This window comes from Arctopsyche grandis, chromosome 12 (genome assembly GCF_051622035.1).
Source record: "Arctopsyche grandis isolate Sample6627 chromosome 12, ASM5162203v2, whole genome shotgun sequence".
Classification (NCBI taxonomy): domain Eukaryota; kingdom Metazoa; phylum Arthropoda; class Insecta; order Trichoptera; family Hydropsychidae; genus Arctopsyche; species Arctopsyche grandis.
This window is the reverse complement of record NC_135366.1, coordinates 22,540,936-22,555,529: the sequence shown is the minus strand read 5'-3', so window position 1 is coordinate 22,555,529 and position 14,594 is coordinate 22,540,936. Positions and strand designations below refer to the sequence as shown.

At 54.5% G+C, this 14,594-nt stretch overlaps 1 protein-coding gene across 1 annotated transcript in view; it reads right to left on the bottom strand.

The window, feature by feature from the left end:
• Window positions 1-14,594, bottom strand: part of dpy (fibrillin-like protein dumpy) — a 220,073-nt gene that overhangs the window by 30,726 nt on the left and 174,753 nt on the right. Inside the window, 29 exon segments of the mRNA XM_077443110.1 lie at window positions 97-741; window positions 832-1,161; window positions 1,251-1,556; window positions 1,652-1,984; window positions 2,070-2,384; window positions 2,617-3,261; window positions 3,352-3,681; window positions 3,771-4,076; window positions 4,163-4,504; window positions 4,590-4,904; window positions 5,137-5,781; window positions 5,896-6,201; window positions 6,291-6,596; window positions 6,692-7,024; window positions 7,104-7,415; window positions 7,657-8,301; window positions 8,415-8,755; window positions 8,842-9,115; window positions 9,211-9,543; window positions 9,623-9,943; window positions 10,176-10,820; window positions 10,934-11,239; window positions 11,329-11,619; window positions 11,730-12,062; window positions 12,146-12,460; window positions 12,696-13,340; window positions 13,430-13,759; window positions 13,849-14,154; window positions 14,250-14,548. Coding sequence (XP_077299236.1) covers window positions 97-741; window positions 832-1,161; window positions 1,251-1,556; window positions 1,652-1,984; window positions 2,070-2,384; window positions 2,617-3,261; window positions 3,352-3,681; window positions 3,771-4,076; window positions 4,163-4,504; window positions 4,590-4,904; window positions 5,137-5,781; window positions 5,896-6,201; window positions 6,291-6,596; window positions 6,692-7,024; window positions 7,104-7,415; window positions 7,657-8,301; window positions 8,415-8,755; window positions 8,842-9,115; window positions 9,211-9,543; window positions 9,623-9,943; window positions 10,176-10,820; window positions 10,934-11,239; window positions 11,329-11,619; window positions 11,730-12,062; window positions 12,146-12,460; window positions 12,696-13,340; window positions 13,430-13,759; window positions 13,849-14,154; window positions 14,250-14,548 — 11,153 coding nt within the window.

Genomic DNA, 14,594 nt, shown 5'->3' with positions numbered 1-14,594 from the left:
AATGTGCGTATTCGATTGTGTTATTTGTTTTTATTGTGTTTTGTGAATACGTGTGTTTCTGAATGTTAAGTTTTAGCGAAATTCGGGATATCTTACGCTCTTGGTAAACGTTGCAATAGCGGAACGGATCACCGGTGTATCCCGGTCTGCAAGTGCAGGACGGTAGGTGATTGATCACTTGACAGTCCGCGTTCTGACCGCAAGTTCCCGGACACGGGTCTTGACATTTGTTTCGGAGGCAGGCTCTGTTGGAGGGACAATCCGAGTTGATGACGCACTCGGGGCGACATCCTTCGTAAGGGTTGCCGAAGTATTCCGGCAGACACGTGCACGATCCGGCGCCACTCTGCTCTTTGCACACCGCGTTCGCTCCGCATGGAGACGGGGTGCAAGGAGCCGGACGTTCTTCCGGTATGGGATCAGACTGACGAGGCAAGCACTGGACGAACGGATCGCCAATGAAACCGACGTTACAAATGCACATTGGCGTGTGACTGACTACGCGGCATTCGGCGTTAGCACCACACGATCCCGGGCAAGGATCTCTACACTTTTGGCCGATGCATGCGAGGTGGCTGGAGCATTCGGCATTGCTGACGCATTCCGGTCGACAGTTCGGCGGGGAGCCAACGAATTCGGGCAGACAAGAGCACGACGGAGAATCTCCGATCTCTTTGCACTGCGAGTTCGGTCCGCATGGTGAGGGTTGGCACGGATTCACGTGCACTGGGGGTATATCCGCTGTGGAAAGTCGAACGGACGTTGAACAAATCGGTATCCGCGAATTCGATATAGAAGTAATGCGAAAGCTAATAAAAAAGAAATGAAAGCGTCTATAAGGGGGCATTGTCTTACGTATCGGTTGGCATCTGACGAAGGGATCGCCAGTGTATCTATGCGGGCAAGTGCATATGGGGTTGTGATTGATGACTCCGCATTTCGCGCCTACGCCGCAAGTGCCGGGACAGGGGTCTCTACATTTCTGATTGCTACAAGCTTCGTTCTGGGGACACTCGGAGCTGACAACGCATTCGGGGCGACAGGTGGGAGGGCTTCCTATGTATCCTGGTACGCAAGAGCACACCGCCTGACCGTTGATCTCCCTACATTGACTGTTGGGGCCGCAGGGTGACGGATTGCAAGGGTTCGTAACGACAGGAGCTAAATCACAACATGAAATAAAGGTATGAGCGTCGAATAATGCGTTCGCGGTCGAGACAAGCGCCAGAGCGGCGAGTGAGATGGCCTACCCTGCATTGGTCTGCATTCCACGAATGCGTTTCCATTGAGTCCCGGAGGACAATTGCACATGGGTATGTGATTGATGACGTCGCATACTGCGTTCTGACCGCACGTTCCGGGACAGGGATCGACACATTTGTTGCGCACGCACGCTCTGTCTCTGGGACACTCGGCGCTGACGACGCACTCCGGTCTACATCCGGTGTAAGGATCGCCCTGGTATTCGGGCAGACAAGTGCACGCGCCGTCGGCGCATTGAGCGTTCGCTCCGCAAGGAGACGGATTGCAGGGGTCTGGTTCTTCGGGTTCGATTTCTAAAACGACAACGGGAAGGATGAGATCGATCGATCACTAAGCGACGTCTCGCGGTTATCGCGAGAGACGGAGATTTTAAAGGGGCGTTTCTTACGTGGAGGCTTGGGGTAACAGCTGGTGAACGGATCTCCCGTGTATCCATCGGGACATGTGCACACCGGCGTGTGGTTTATGACCGCGCAATTGGCGCTCAAACCGCACGAGCCGGGGCAGGGGTCGCGACACTTTTGATTCATGCAAGCCTTGTTGCTGGGACACTCCGGATTGATCGTGCACTCGGCGCGACAATTCGGAGGGCTGCCAATGAATGTGGCCAAACAGGAACACGACGGCACGCCGCCGATGTCCCTGCACTGAGAGTTAAGTCCGCAAGGCGACGGCACGCACGGATCTCTGTAGGGTTCTTGTTGGGGCGGGGGTGACGGCGCTGAAATACGAAGCAACGAGGGTTAAGGGGCGGGTCGACTTTGGCGCGAATGCGAGGATATCACGCGCAGCAACAAAACACTCACGAGGTATGGGATAACATCTCGAGAACGGGTCGCCGGTGTAGCCCGGATTGCACGAGCAAATGGGACTGTGGTTGTTGACGTTGCAGCGGGAGTTCGTGCCGCAGGGTCCTGGACACGGATTCGTACATTTTTGATTGAAACAAGCCTTATCGTGGGGACATTCCGAACTGACCACGCACTCGGGTCGACACGCCGGCGGAGAGCCAACGTATGTGGGCAGGCACGAGCACACGCCCTGACCGTTAACTTCCCGACACTGACTGTTGGGACCGCAAGGCGAAGGATTGCATGGATCGACCGAATCCGCTACGACGGCTATTGGGAAAAAAAATAGTTCAATATATTCTGAAAAACAAAAGCTCGCGGATTTATCGTCGACGTGTGCATTGAGTGTGGATGATGTGGAAATTGTGAATACACTTCGTGGTAGTGTGTTGGTGTAGTGTGCACCAATGTGCGTATTCGATTGTGTTATTTGTTTTTATTGTGTTTTGTGAATACGTGTGTTTCTGAATGTTAAGTTTTAGCGAAATTCGGGATATCTTACGCTCTTGGTAAACGTTGCAATAGCGGAACGGATCACCGGTGTATCCCGGTCTGCAAGTGCAGGACGGTAGGTGATTGATCACTTGACAGTCCGCGTTCTGACCGCAAGTTCCCGGACACGGGTCTTGACATTTGTTTCGGAGGCAGGCTCTGTTGGAGGGACAATCCGAGTTGATGACGCACTCGGGGCGACATCCTTCGTAAGGGTTGCCGAAGTATTCCGGCAGACACGTGCACGATCCGGCGCCACTCTGCTCTTTGCACACCGCGTTCGCTCCGCATGGTGACGGGGTGCAAGGAGCCGGACGTTCTTCCGGTATGGGATCAGACTGACGAGGCAAGCACTGGACGAACGGATCGCCAATGAAACCGACGTTACAAATGCACATTGGCGTGTGACTGACTACGCGGCATTCGGCGTTAGCACCACACGATCCCGGGCAAGGATCTCTACACTTTTGGCCGATGCATGCGAGGTGGCTGGAGCATTCGGCATTGCTGACGCATTCCGGTCGACAGTTCGGCGGGGAGCCAACGAATTCGGGCAGACAAGAGCACGACGGAGAATCTCCGATCTCTTTGCACTGCGAGTTCGGTCCGCATGGTGAGGGTTGGCACGGATTCACGTGCACTGGGGGTATATCCGCTGTGGAAAGTTGAACGGACGTTGAACAAATCGGTATCCGCGAATTCGATATAGAAGTAATGCGAAAGCGAATAAAAAAGAAATGAAAGCGTCTATAAGGGGGCATTGTCTTACGTATCGGTTGGCATCTGACGAAGGGATCGCCAGTGTATCTATGCGGGCAAGTGCATATGGGGTTGTGATTGATGACTCCGCATTTCGCGCCTACGCCGCAAGTGCCGGGACAGGGGTCTCTACATTTCTGATTGCTACAAGCTTCGTTCTGGGGACACTCGGAGCTGACAACGCATTCGGGGCGACAGGTGGGAGGGCTTCCTATGTATCCTGGTACGCAAGAGCACACCGCCTGACCGTTGATCTCCCTACATTGACTGTTGGGGCCGCAGGGTGACGGATTGCAAGGGTTCGTAACGACAGGAGCTAAATCACAACATGAAATAAAGGTATGAGCGTCGAATAATGCGTTCGCGGTCGAGACAAGCGCCAGAGCGGCGAGTGAGATGGCCTACCCTGCATTGGTCTGCATTCCACGAATGCGTTTCCATTGAGTCCCGGAGGACAATTGCACATGGGTATGTGATTGATGACGTCGCATACTGCGTTCTGACCGCACGTTCCGGGACAGGGATCGACACATTTGTTGCGCACGCACGCTCTGTCTCTGGGACACTCGGCGCTGACGACGCACTCCGGTCTACATCCGGTGTAAGGATCGCCCTGGTATTCGGGCAGACAAGTGCACGCGCCGTCGGCGCATTGAGCGTTCGCTCCGCAAGGAGACGGATTGCAGGGGTCTGGTTCTTCGGGTTCGATTTCTAAAACGACAACGGGAAGGATGAGATCGATCGATCACTAAGCGACGTCTCGCGGTTATCGCGAGAGACGGAGATTTTAAAGGGGCGTTTCTTACGTGGAGGCTTGGGGTAACAGCTGGTGAACGGATCTCCCGTGTATCCATCGGGACATGTGCACACCGGCGTGTGGTTTATGACCGCGCAATTGGCGCTCAAACCGCACGAGCCGGGGCAGGGGTCGCGACACTTTTGATTCATGCAAGCCTTGTTGCTGGGACACTCCGGATTGATCGTGCACTCGGCGCGACAATTCGGAGGGCTGCCAATGAATGTGGCCAAACAGGAACACGACGGCACGCCGCCGATGTCCCTGCACTGAGAGTTAAGTCCGCAAGGCGACGGCACGCACGGATCTCTGTAGGGTTCTTGTTGGGGCGGGGGTGACGGCGCTGAAATACGAAGCAACGAGGGTTAAGGGGCGGGTCGACTTTGGCGCGAATGCGAGGATATCACGCGCAGCAACAAAACACTCACGAGGTATGGGATAACATCTCGAGAACGGGTCGCCGGTGTAGCCCGGATTGCACGAGCAAATGGGACTGTGGTTGTTGACGTTGCAGCGGGAGTTCGTGCCGCAGGGTCCTGGACACGGATTCGTACATTTTTGATTGAAACAAGCCTTATCGTGGGGACATTCCGAACTGACCACGCACTCGGGTCGACACGCCGGCGGAGAGCCAACGTATGTGGGCAGGCACGAGCACACGCCCTGACCGTTAACTTCCCGACACTGACTGTTGGGACCGCAAGGCGAAGGATTGCATGGATCGACCGAATCCGCTACGACGGCTATTGGGAAAAAAAATAGTTCAATATATTCTGAAAAACAAAAGCTCGCGGATTTATCGTCGACGTGTGCATTGAGTGTGGATGATGTGGAAATTGTGAATACACTTCGTGGTAGTGTGTTGGTGTAGTGTGCACCAATGTGCGTATTCGATTGTGTTATTTGTTTTTATTGTGTTTTGTGAATACGTGTGTTTCTGAATGTTAAGTTTTAGCGAAATTCGGGATATCTTACGCTCTTGGTAAACGTTGCAATAGCGGAACGGATCACCGGTGTATCCCGGTCTGCAAGTGCAGGACGGTAGGTGATTGATCACTTGACAGTCCGCGTTCTGACCGCAAGTTCCCGGACACGGGTCTTGACATTTGTTTCGGAGGCAGGCTCTGTTGGAGGGACAATCCGAGTTGATGACGCACTCGGGGCGACATCCTTCGTAAGGGTTGCCGAAGTATTCCGGCAGACACGTGCACGATCCGGCGCCACTCTGCTCTTTGCACACCGCGTTCGCTCCGCATGGTGACGGGGTGCAAGGAGCCGGACGTTCTTCCGGTATGGGATCAGACTGACGAGGCAAGCACTGGACGAACGGATCGCCAATGAAACCGACGTTACAAATGCACATTGGCGTGTGACTGACTACGCGGCATTCGGCGTTAGCACCACACGATCCCGGGCAAGGATCTCTACACTTTTGGCCGATGCATGCGAGGTGGCTGGAGCATTCGGCATTGCTGACGCATTCCGGTCGACAGTTCGGCGGGGAGCCAACGAATTCGGGCAGACAAGAGCACGACGGAGAATCTCCGATCTCTTTGCACTGCGAGTTCGGTCCGCATGGTGAGGGTTGGCACGGATTCACGTGCACTGGGGGTATATCCGCTGTGGAAAGTCGAACGGACGTTGAACAAATCGGTATCCGCGAATTCGATATAGAAGTAATGCGAAAGCGAATAAAAAAGAAATGAAAGCGTCTATAAGGGGGCATTGTCTTACGTATCGGTTGGCATCTGACGAAGGGATCGCCAGTGTATCTATGCGGGCAAGTGCATATGGGGTTGTGATTGATGACTCCGCATTTCGCGCCTACGCCGCAAGTGCCGGGACAGGGGTCTCTACATTTCTGATTGCTACAAGCTTCGTTCTGGGGACACTCGGAGCTGACAACGCATTCGGGGCGACAGGTGGGAGGGCTTCCTATGTATCCTGGTACGCAAGAGCACACCGCCTGACCGTTGATCTCCCTACATTGACTGTTGGGGCCGCAGGGTGACGGATTGCAAGGGTTCGTAACGACAGGAGCTAAATCACAACATGAAATAAAGGTATGAGCGTCGAATAATGCGTTCGCGGTCGAGACAAGCGCCAGAGCGGCGAGTGAGATGGCCTACCCTGCATTGGTCTGCATTCCACGAATGCGTTTCCATTGAGTCCCGGAGGACAATTGCACATGGGTATGTGATTGATGACGTCGCATACTGCGTTCTGACCGCACGTACCGGGACAGGGATCGACACATTTGTTGCGCACGCACGCTCTGTCTCTGGGACACTCGGCGCTGACGACGCACTCCGGTCTACATCCGGTGTAAGGATCGCCCTGGTATTCGGGCAGACAAGTGCACGCGCCATCGGCGCATTGAGCGTTCGCTCCGCAAGGAGACGGATTGCAGGGGTCTGGTTCTTCGGGTTCGATTTCTAAAACGACAACGGGAAGGATGAGATCGATCGATCACTAAGCGACGTCTCGCGGTTATCGCGAGAGACGGAGATTTTAAAGGGGCGTTTCTTACGTGGAGGCTTGGGGTAACAGCTGGTGAACGGATCTCCCGTGTATCCATCGGGACATGTGCACACCGGCGTGTGGTTTATGACCGCGCAATTGGCGCTCAAACCGCACGAGCCGGGGCAGGGGTCGCGACACTTTTGATTCATGCAAGCCTTGTTGCTGGGACACTCCGGATTGATCGTGCACTCGGCGCGACAATTCGGAGGGCTGCCAATGAATGTGGCCAAACAGGAACACGACGGCACGCCGCCGATGTCCCTGCACTGAGAGTTAAGTCCGCAAGGCGACGGCACGCACGGATCTCTGTAGGGTTCTTGTTGGGGCGGGGGTGACGGCGCTGAAATACGAAGCAACGAGGGTTAAGGGGCGGGTCGACTTTGGCGCGAATGCGAGGATATCACGCGCAGCAACAAAACACTCACGAGGTATGGGATAACATCTCGAGAACGGGTCGCCGGTGTAGCCCGGATTGCACGAGCAAATGGGACTGTGGTTGTTGACGTTGCAGCGGGAGTTCGTGCCGCAGGGTCCTGGACACGGATTCGTACATTTTTGATTGAAACAAGCCTTATCGTGGGGACATTCCGAACTGACCACGCACTCGGGTCGACACGCCGGCGGAGAGCCAACGTATGTGGGCAGGCACGAGCACACGCCCTGACCGTTAACTTCCCGACACTGACTGTTGGGACCGCAAGGCGAAGGATTGCATGGATCGACCGAATCCGCTACGACGGCTATTGGGAAAAAAAATAGTTCAATATATTCTGAAAAACAAAAGCTCGCGGATTTATCGTCGACGTGTGCATTGAGTGTGGATGATGTGGAAATTGTGAATACACTTCGTGGTAGTGTGTTGGTGTAGTGTGCACCAATGTGCGTATTCGATTGTGTTATTTGTTTTTATTGTGTTTTGTGAATACGTGTGTTTCTGAATGTTAAGTTTTAGCGAAATTCGGGATATCTTACGCTCTTGGTAAACGTTGCAATAGCGGAACGGATCACCGGTGTATCCCGGTCTGCAAGTGCAGGACGGTAGGTGATTGATCACTTGACAGTCCGCGTTCTGACCGCAAGTTCCCGGACACGGGTCTTGACATTTGTTTCGGAGGCAGGCTCTGTTGGAGGGACAATCCGAGTTGATGACGCACTCGGGGCGACATCCTTCGTAAGGGTTGCCGAAATATTCCGGCAGACACGTGCACGATCCGGCGCCACTCTGCTCTCTGCACACCGCGTTCGCTCCGCATGGAGACGGGGTGCAAGGAGCCGGACGTTCTTCCGGTATGGGATCAGACTGACGAGGCAAGCACTGGACGAACGGATCGCCAATGAAACCGACGTTACAAATGCACATTGGCGTGTGACTGACTACGCGGCATTCGGCGTTAGCACCACACGATCCCGGACAAGGATCTCTACACTTTTGACCGATGCATGCGAGGTGGCTGGAGCATTCGGCATTGCTGACGCATTCCGGTCGACAGTTCGGCGGGGAGCCAACGAATTCGGGCAGACAAGAGCACGACGGAGAATCTCCGATCTCTTTGCACTGCGAGTTCGGTCCGCATGGTGAGGGTTGGCACGGGTTCACGTGCACTGGGGGTATATCCGCTGTGGAAAGTCGAACGGACGTTGAACAAATCGGTATGCGCGAATTCGATATAAGAGTAATGAAAAAGCGAAGGAATAAAAATGAAAGCGTCTATAAGGGGGCATTGTCTTACGTATCGGTTGGCATCTGACGAAGGGATCGCCAGTGTATCTTTGCGGGCAAGTGCATATGGGGTTGTGATTTATGACTCCGCATCTCGCGCTTACGCCGCAAGTGCCGGGACAGGGGTCTCTACATTTCTGATTGCTACAAGCTTCGTTCTGGGGACACTCGGAGCTGACAACGCATTCGGGGCGACAGGTGGGAGGGCTTCCTATGTATCCTGGTACGCAAGAGCACACCGCCTGACCGTTGATCTCCCTACATTGACTGTTGGGGCCGCATGGTGACGGATTGCAAGGGTTCGTATGGACAGGAGCTAAATCACAACATGAAATAAAGGCATGAGCGTCGAATAATGCGTTCGCGGTCGAGACAAGCGCCAGAGCGACGAGTGAGATGGCCTACCCTGCATTGGTCTGCATTCCACGAATGCGTTTCCATTGAGTCCCGGAGGACAATTGCACATGGGTATGTGATTGATGACGTCGCATACTGCGTTCTGACCGCACGTTCCGGGACAGGGATCGACACATTTGTTGCGCACGCACGCTCTGTCTCTGGGACACTCGGCGCTGACGACGCACTCCGGTCTACATCCGGTGTAAGGATCGCCCTGGTATTCGGGCAGACAAGTGCACGCGCCGTCGGCGCATTGAGCGTTCGCTCCGCAAGGAGACGGATTGCAGGGGTCTGGTTCTTCGGGTTCGATTTCTAAAACGACAACGGGAAGGATGAGATCGATCGATCACTAAGCGACGTCTCGCGGTTATCGCGAGAGACGGAGATTTTAAAGGGGCGTTTCTTACGTGGAGGCTTGGGGTAACAGCTGGTGAACGGATCTCCCGTGTATCCATCGGGACATGTGCACACCGGCGTGTGGTTTATGACCGCGCAATTGGCGCTCAAACCGCACGAGCCGGGGCAGGGGTCGCGACACTTTTGATTCATGCAAGCCTTGTTGCTGGGACACTCCGGATTGATCGTGCACTCGGCGCGACAATTCGGAGGGCTGCCAATGAATGTGGCCAAACAGGAACACGACGGCACGCCGCCGATGTCCCTGCACTGAGAGTTAAGTCCGCAAGGCGACGGCACGCACGGATCTCTGTAGGGTTCTTGTTGGGGCGGGGGTGACGGCGCTGAAATACGAAGCAACGAGGGTTAAGGGGCGGGTCGACTTTGGCGCGAATGCGAGGATATCACGCGCAGCAACAAAACACTCACGAGGTATGGGATAACATCTCGAGAACGGGTCGCCGGTGTAGCCCGGATTGCACGAGCAAATGGGACTGTGGTTGTTGACGTTGCAGCGGGAGTTCGTGCCGCAGGGTCCTGGACACGGATTCGTACATTTTTGATTGAAACAAGCCTTATCGTGGGGACATTCCGAACTGACCACGCACTCGGGTCGACACGCCGGCGGAGAGCCAACGTATGTGGGCAGGCACGAGCACACGCCCTGACCGTTAACTTCCCGACACTGACTGTTGGGACCGCAAGGCGAAGGATTGCATGGATCGACCGAATCCGCTACGACGGCTATTGGGAAAAAAAATAGTTCAATATATTCTGAAAAACAAAAGCTCGCGGATTTATCGTCGACGTGTGCATTGAGTGTGGATGATGTGGAAATTGTGAATACACTTCGTGGTAGTGTGTTGGTGTAGTGTGCACCAATGTGCGTATTCGATTGTGTTATTTGTTTTTATTGTGTTTTGTGAATACGTGTGTTTCTGAATGTTAAGTTTTAGCGAAATTCGGGATATCTTACGCTCTTGGTAAACGTTGCAATAGCGGAACGGATCACCGGTGTATCCCGGTCTGCAAGTGCAGGACGGTAGGTGATTGATCACTTGACAGTCCGCGTTCTGACCGCAAGTTCCCGGACACGGGTTTTGACATTTGTTTCGGAGGCAGGCTCTGTTGGAGGGACAATCCGAGTTGATGACGCACTCGGGGCGACATCCTTCGTAAGGGTTGCCGAAATATTCCGGCAGACACGTGCACGATCCGGCGCCACTCTGCTCTCTGCACACCGCGTTCGCTCCGCATGGAGACGGGGTGCAAGGAGCCGGACGTTCTTCCGGTATGGGATCAGACTGACGAGGCAAGCACTGGACGAACGGATCGCCAATGAAACCGACGTTACAAATGCACATTGGCGTGTGACTGACTACGCGGCATTCGGCGTTAGCACCACACGATCCCGGACAAGGATCTCTACACTTTTGACCGATGCATGCGAGGTGGCTGGAGCATTCGGCATTGCTGACGCATTCCGGTCGACAGTTCGGCGGGGAGCCAACGAATTCGGGCAGACAAGAGCACGACGGAGAATCTCCGATCTCTTTGCACTGCGAGTTCGGTCCGCATGGTGAGGGTTGGCACGGGTTCACGTGCACTGGGGGTATATCCGCTGTGGAAAGTCGAACGGACGTTGAACAAATCGGTATGCGCGAATTCGATATAAGAGTAATGAAAAAGCGAAGGAATAAAAATGAAAGCGTCTATAAGGGGGCATTGTCTTACGTATCGGTTGGCATCTGACGAAGGGATCGCCAGTGTATCTTTGCGGGCAAGTGCATATGGGGTTGTGATTTATGACTCCGCATCTCGCGCTTACGCCGCAAGTGCCGGGACAGGGGTCTCTACATTTCTGATTGCTACAAGCTTCGTTCTGGGGACACTCGGAGCTGACAACGCATTCGGGGCGACAGGTGGGAGGGCTTCCTATGTATCCTGGTACGCAAGAGCACACCGCCTGACCGTTGATCTCCCTACATTGACTGTTGGGGCCGCATGGTGACGGATTGCAAGGGTTCGTATGGACAGGAGCTAAATCACAACATGAAATAAAGGCATGAGCGTCGAATAATGCGTTCGCGGTCGAGACAAGCGCCAGAGCGACGAGTGAGATGGCCTACCCTGCATTGGTCTGCATTCCACGAATGCGTTTCCATTGAGTCCCGGAGGACAATTGCACATGGGTATGTGATTGATGACGTCGCATACTGCGTTCTGACCGCACGTTCCGGGACAGGGATCGACACATTTGTTGCGCACGCACGCTCTGTCTCTGGGACACTCGGCGCTGACGACGCACTCCGGTCTACATCCGGTGTAAGGATCGCCCTGGTATTCGGGCAGACAAGTGCACGCGCCGTCGGCGCATTGAGCGTTCGCTCCGCAAGGAGACGGATTGCAGGGGTCTGGTTCTTCGGGTTCGATTTCTAAAACGACAACGGGAAGGATGAGATCGATCGATCACTAAGCGACGTCTCGCGGTTATCGCGAGAGACGGAGATTTTAAAGGGGCGTTTCTTACGTGGAGGCTTGGGGTAACAGCTGGTGAACGGATCTCCCGTGTATCCATCGGGACATGTGCACACCGGCGTGTGGTTTATGACCGCGCAATTGGCGCTCAAACCGCACGAGCCGGGGCAGGGGTCGCGACACTTTTGATTCATGCAAGCCTTGTTGCTGGGACACTCCGGATTGATCGTGCACTCGGCGCGACAATTCGGAGGGCTGCCAATGAATGTGGCCAAACAGGAACACGACGGCACGCCGCCGATGTCCCTGCACTGAGAGTTAAGTCCGCAAGGCGAAGGCACGCACGGATCTCTGTAGGGTTCTTGTTGGGGCGGGGGCATTGGCGCTGAAATACGAAGCAACGAGGGTTAAGGGGAGGGTCGGCTTTGACGCGAATTCGAGGAAAGCACGCGCAGAAAAAACACTCACAAGGTATGGGATAGCATCTCGAGAACGGGTCGCCGGTGTAGCCAGGATTGCAAGAGCAGATCGGACTGTGATTGTTGACGTTGCAGCGGGAGTTGGTACCGCAGGGTCCCGGACACGGATTCGTACATTTTTGATTGAAACAAGCCTTATCGTGGGGACATTCCGAACTGACCACGCACTCGGGTCGACACGCCGGCGGAGAGCCAACGTATGTGGGCAGGCACGAGCACACGCCCTGACCGTTAACTTCCCGGCACTGACTGTTGGGACCGCATGGCGAAGGATTGCAAGGATCGACAGGATCCGCTACGACGGCTAATGGGGAATAAAAATCGTTCAATGTATTCGAATAAAGTAAAATCTCGCGGATTTATCGTCGACGTGTGCATCGGTTTGTGTGTTGTGAAAATCGTAAAGACTCTTTGGGTGGGTGTGTTGGTGTCGTGTTAACAAATGCATGTGTATATTCGATTATGGTATTGTTCAATTGTGTTTTGTGAATACGTGTGTTTCTGAATGTTAAGTTTTAGCGAAATTCGGGATATCTTACGCTCTTGGTAAACGTTGCAATAGCGGAACGGATCACCGGTGTATCCCGGTCTGCAAGTGCAGGACGGTAGGTGATTGATCACTTGACAGTCCGCGTTCTGACCGCAAGTTCCCGGACACGGGTCTTGACATTTGTTTCGGAGGCAGGCTCTGTTGGAGGGACAATCCGAGTTGATGACGCACTCGGGGCGACATCCTTCGTAAGGGTTGCCGAAATATTCCGGCAGACACGTGCACGATCCGGCGCCACTCTGCTCTCTGCACACCGCGTTCGCTCCGCATGGAGACGGGGTGCAAGGAGCCGGACGTTCTTCCGGTATGGGATCAGACTGACGAGGCAAGCACTGGACGAACGGATCGCCAATGAAACCGACGTTACAAATGCACATTGGCGTGTGACTGACTACGCGGCATTCGGCGTTAGCACCACACGATCCCGGACAAGGATCTCTACACTTTTGACCGATGCATGCGAGGTGGCTGGAGCATTCGGCATTGCTGACGCATTCCGGTCGACAGTTCGGCGGGGAGCCAACGAATTCGGGCAGACAAGAGCACGACGGAGAATCTCCGATCTCTTTGCACTGCGAGTTCGGTCCGCATGGTGAGGGTTGGCACGGGTTCACGTGCACTGGGGGTATATCCGCTGTGGAAAGTCGAACGGACGTTGAACAAATCGGTATGCGCGAATTCGATATAAGAGTAATGAAAAAGCGAAGGAATAAAAATGAAAGCGTCTATAAGGGGGCATTGTCTTACGTATCGGTTGGCATCTGACGAAGGGATCGCCAGTGTATCTTTGCGGGCAAGTGCATATGGGGTTGTGATTTATGACTCCGCATCTCGCGCTTACGCCGCAAGTGCCGGGACAGGGGTCTCTACATTTCTGATTGCTACAAGCTTCGTTCTGGGGACACTCGGAGCTGACAACGCATTCGGGGCGACAGGTGGGAGGGCTTCCTATGTATCCTGGTACGCAAGAGCACACCGCCTGACCGTTGATCTCCCTACATTGACTGTTGGGGCCGCATGGTGACGGATTGCAAGGGTTCGTATGGACAGGAGCTAAATCACAACATGAAATAAAGGCATGAGCGTCGAATAATGCGTTCGCGGTCGAGACAAGCGCCAGAGCGACGAGTGAGATGGCCTACCCTGCATTGGTCTGCATTCCACGAATGCGTTTCCATTGAGTCCCGGAGGACAATTGCACATGGGTATGTGATTGATGACGTCGCATACTGCGTTCTGACCGCACGTTCCGGGACAGGGATCGACACATTTGTTGCGCACGCACGCTCTGTCTCTGGGACACTCGGCGCTGACGACGCACTCCGGTCTACATCCGGTGTAAGGATCGCCCTGGTATTCGGGCAGACAAGTGCACGCGCCGTCGGCGCATTGAGCGTTCGCTCCGCAAGGAGACGGATTGCAGGGGTCTGGTTCTTCGGGTTCGATTTCTAAAACGACAACGGGAAGGATGAGATCGATCGATCACTAAGCGACGTCTCGCGGTTATCGCGAGAGACGGAGATTTTAAAGGGGCGTTTCTTACGTGGAGGCTTGGGGTAACAGCTGGTGAACGGATCTCCCGTGTATCCATCGGGACATGTGCACACCGGCGTGTGGTTTATGACCGCGCAATTGGCGCTCAAACCGCACGAGCCGGGGCAGGGGTCGCGACACTTTTGATTCATGCAAGCCTTGTTGCTGGGACACTCCGGATTGATCGTGCACTCGGCGCGACAATTCGGAGGGCTGCCAATGAATGTGGCCAAACAGGAACACGACGGCACGCCGCCGATGTCCCTGCACTGAGAGTTAAGTCCGCAAGGCGAAGGCACGCACGGATCTCTGTAGGGTTCTTGTTGGGGCGGGGGCATTGGCGCTGAAATACGAA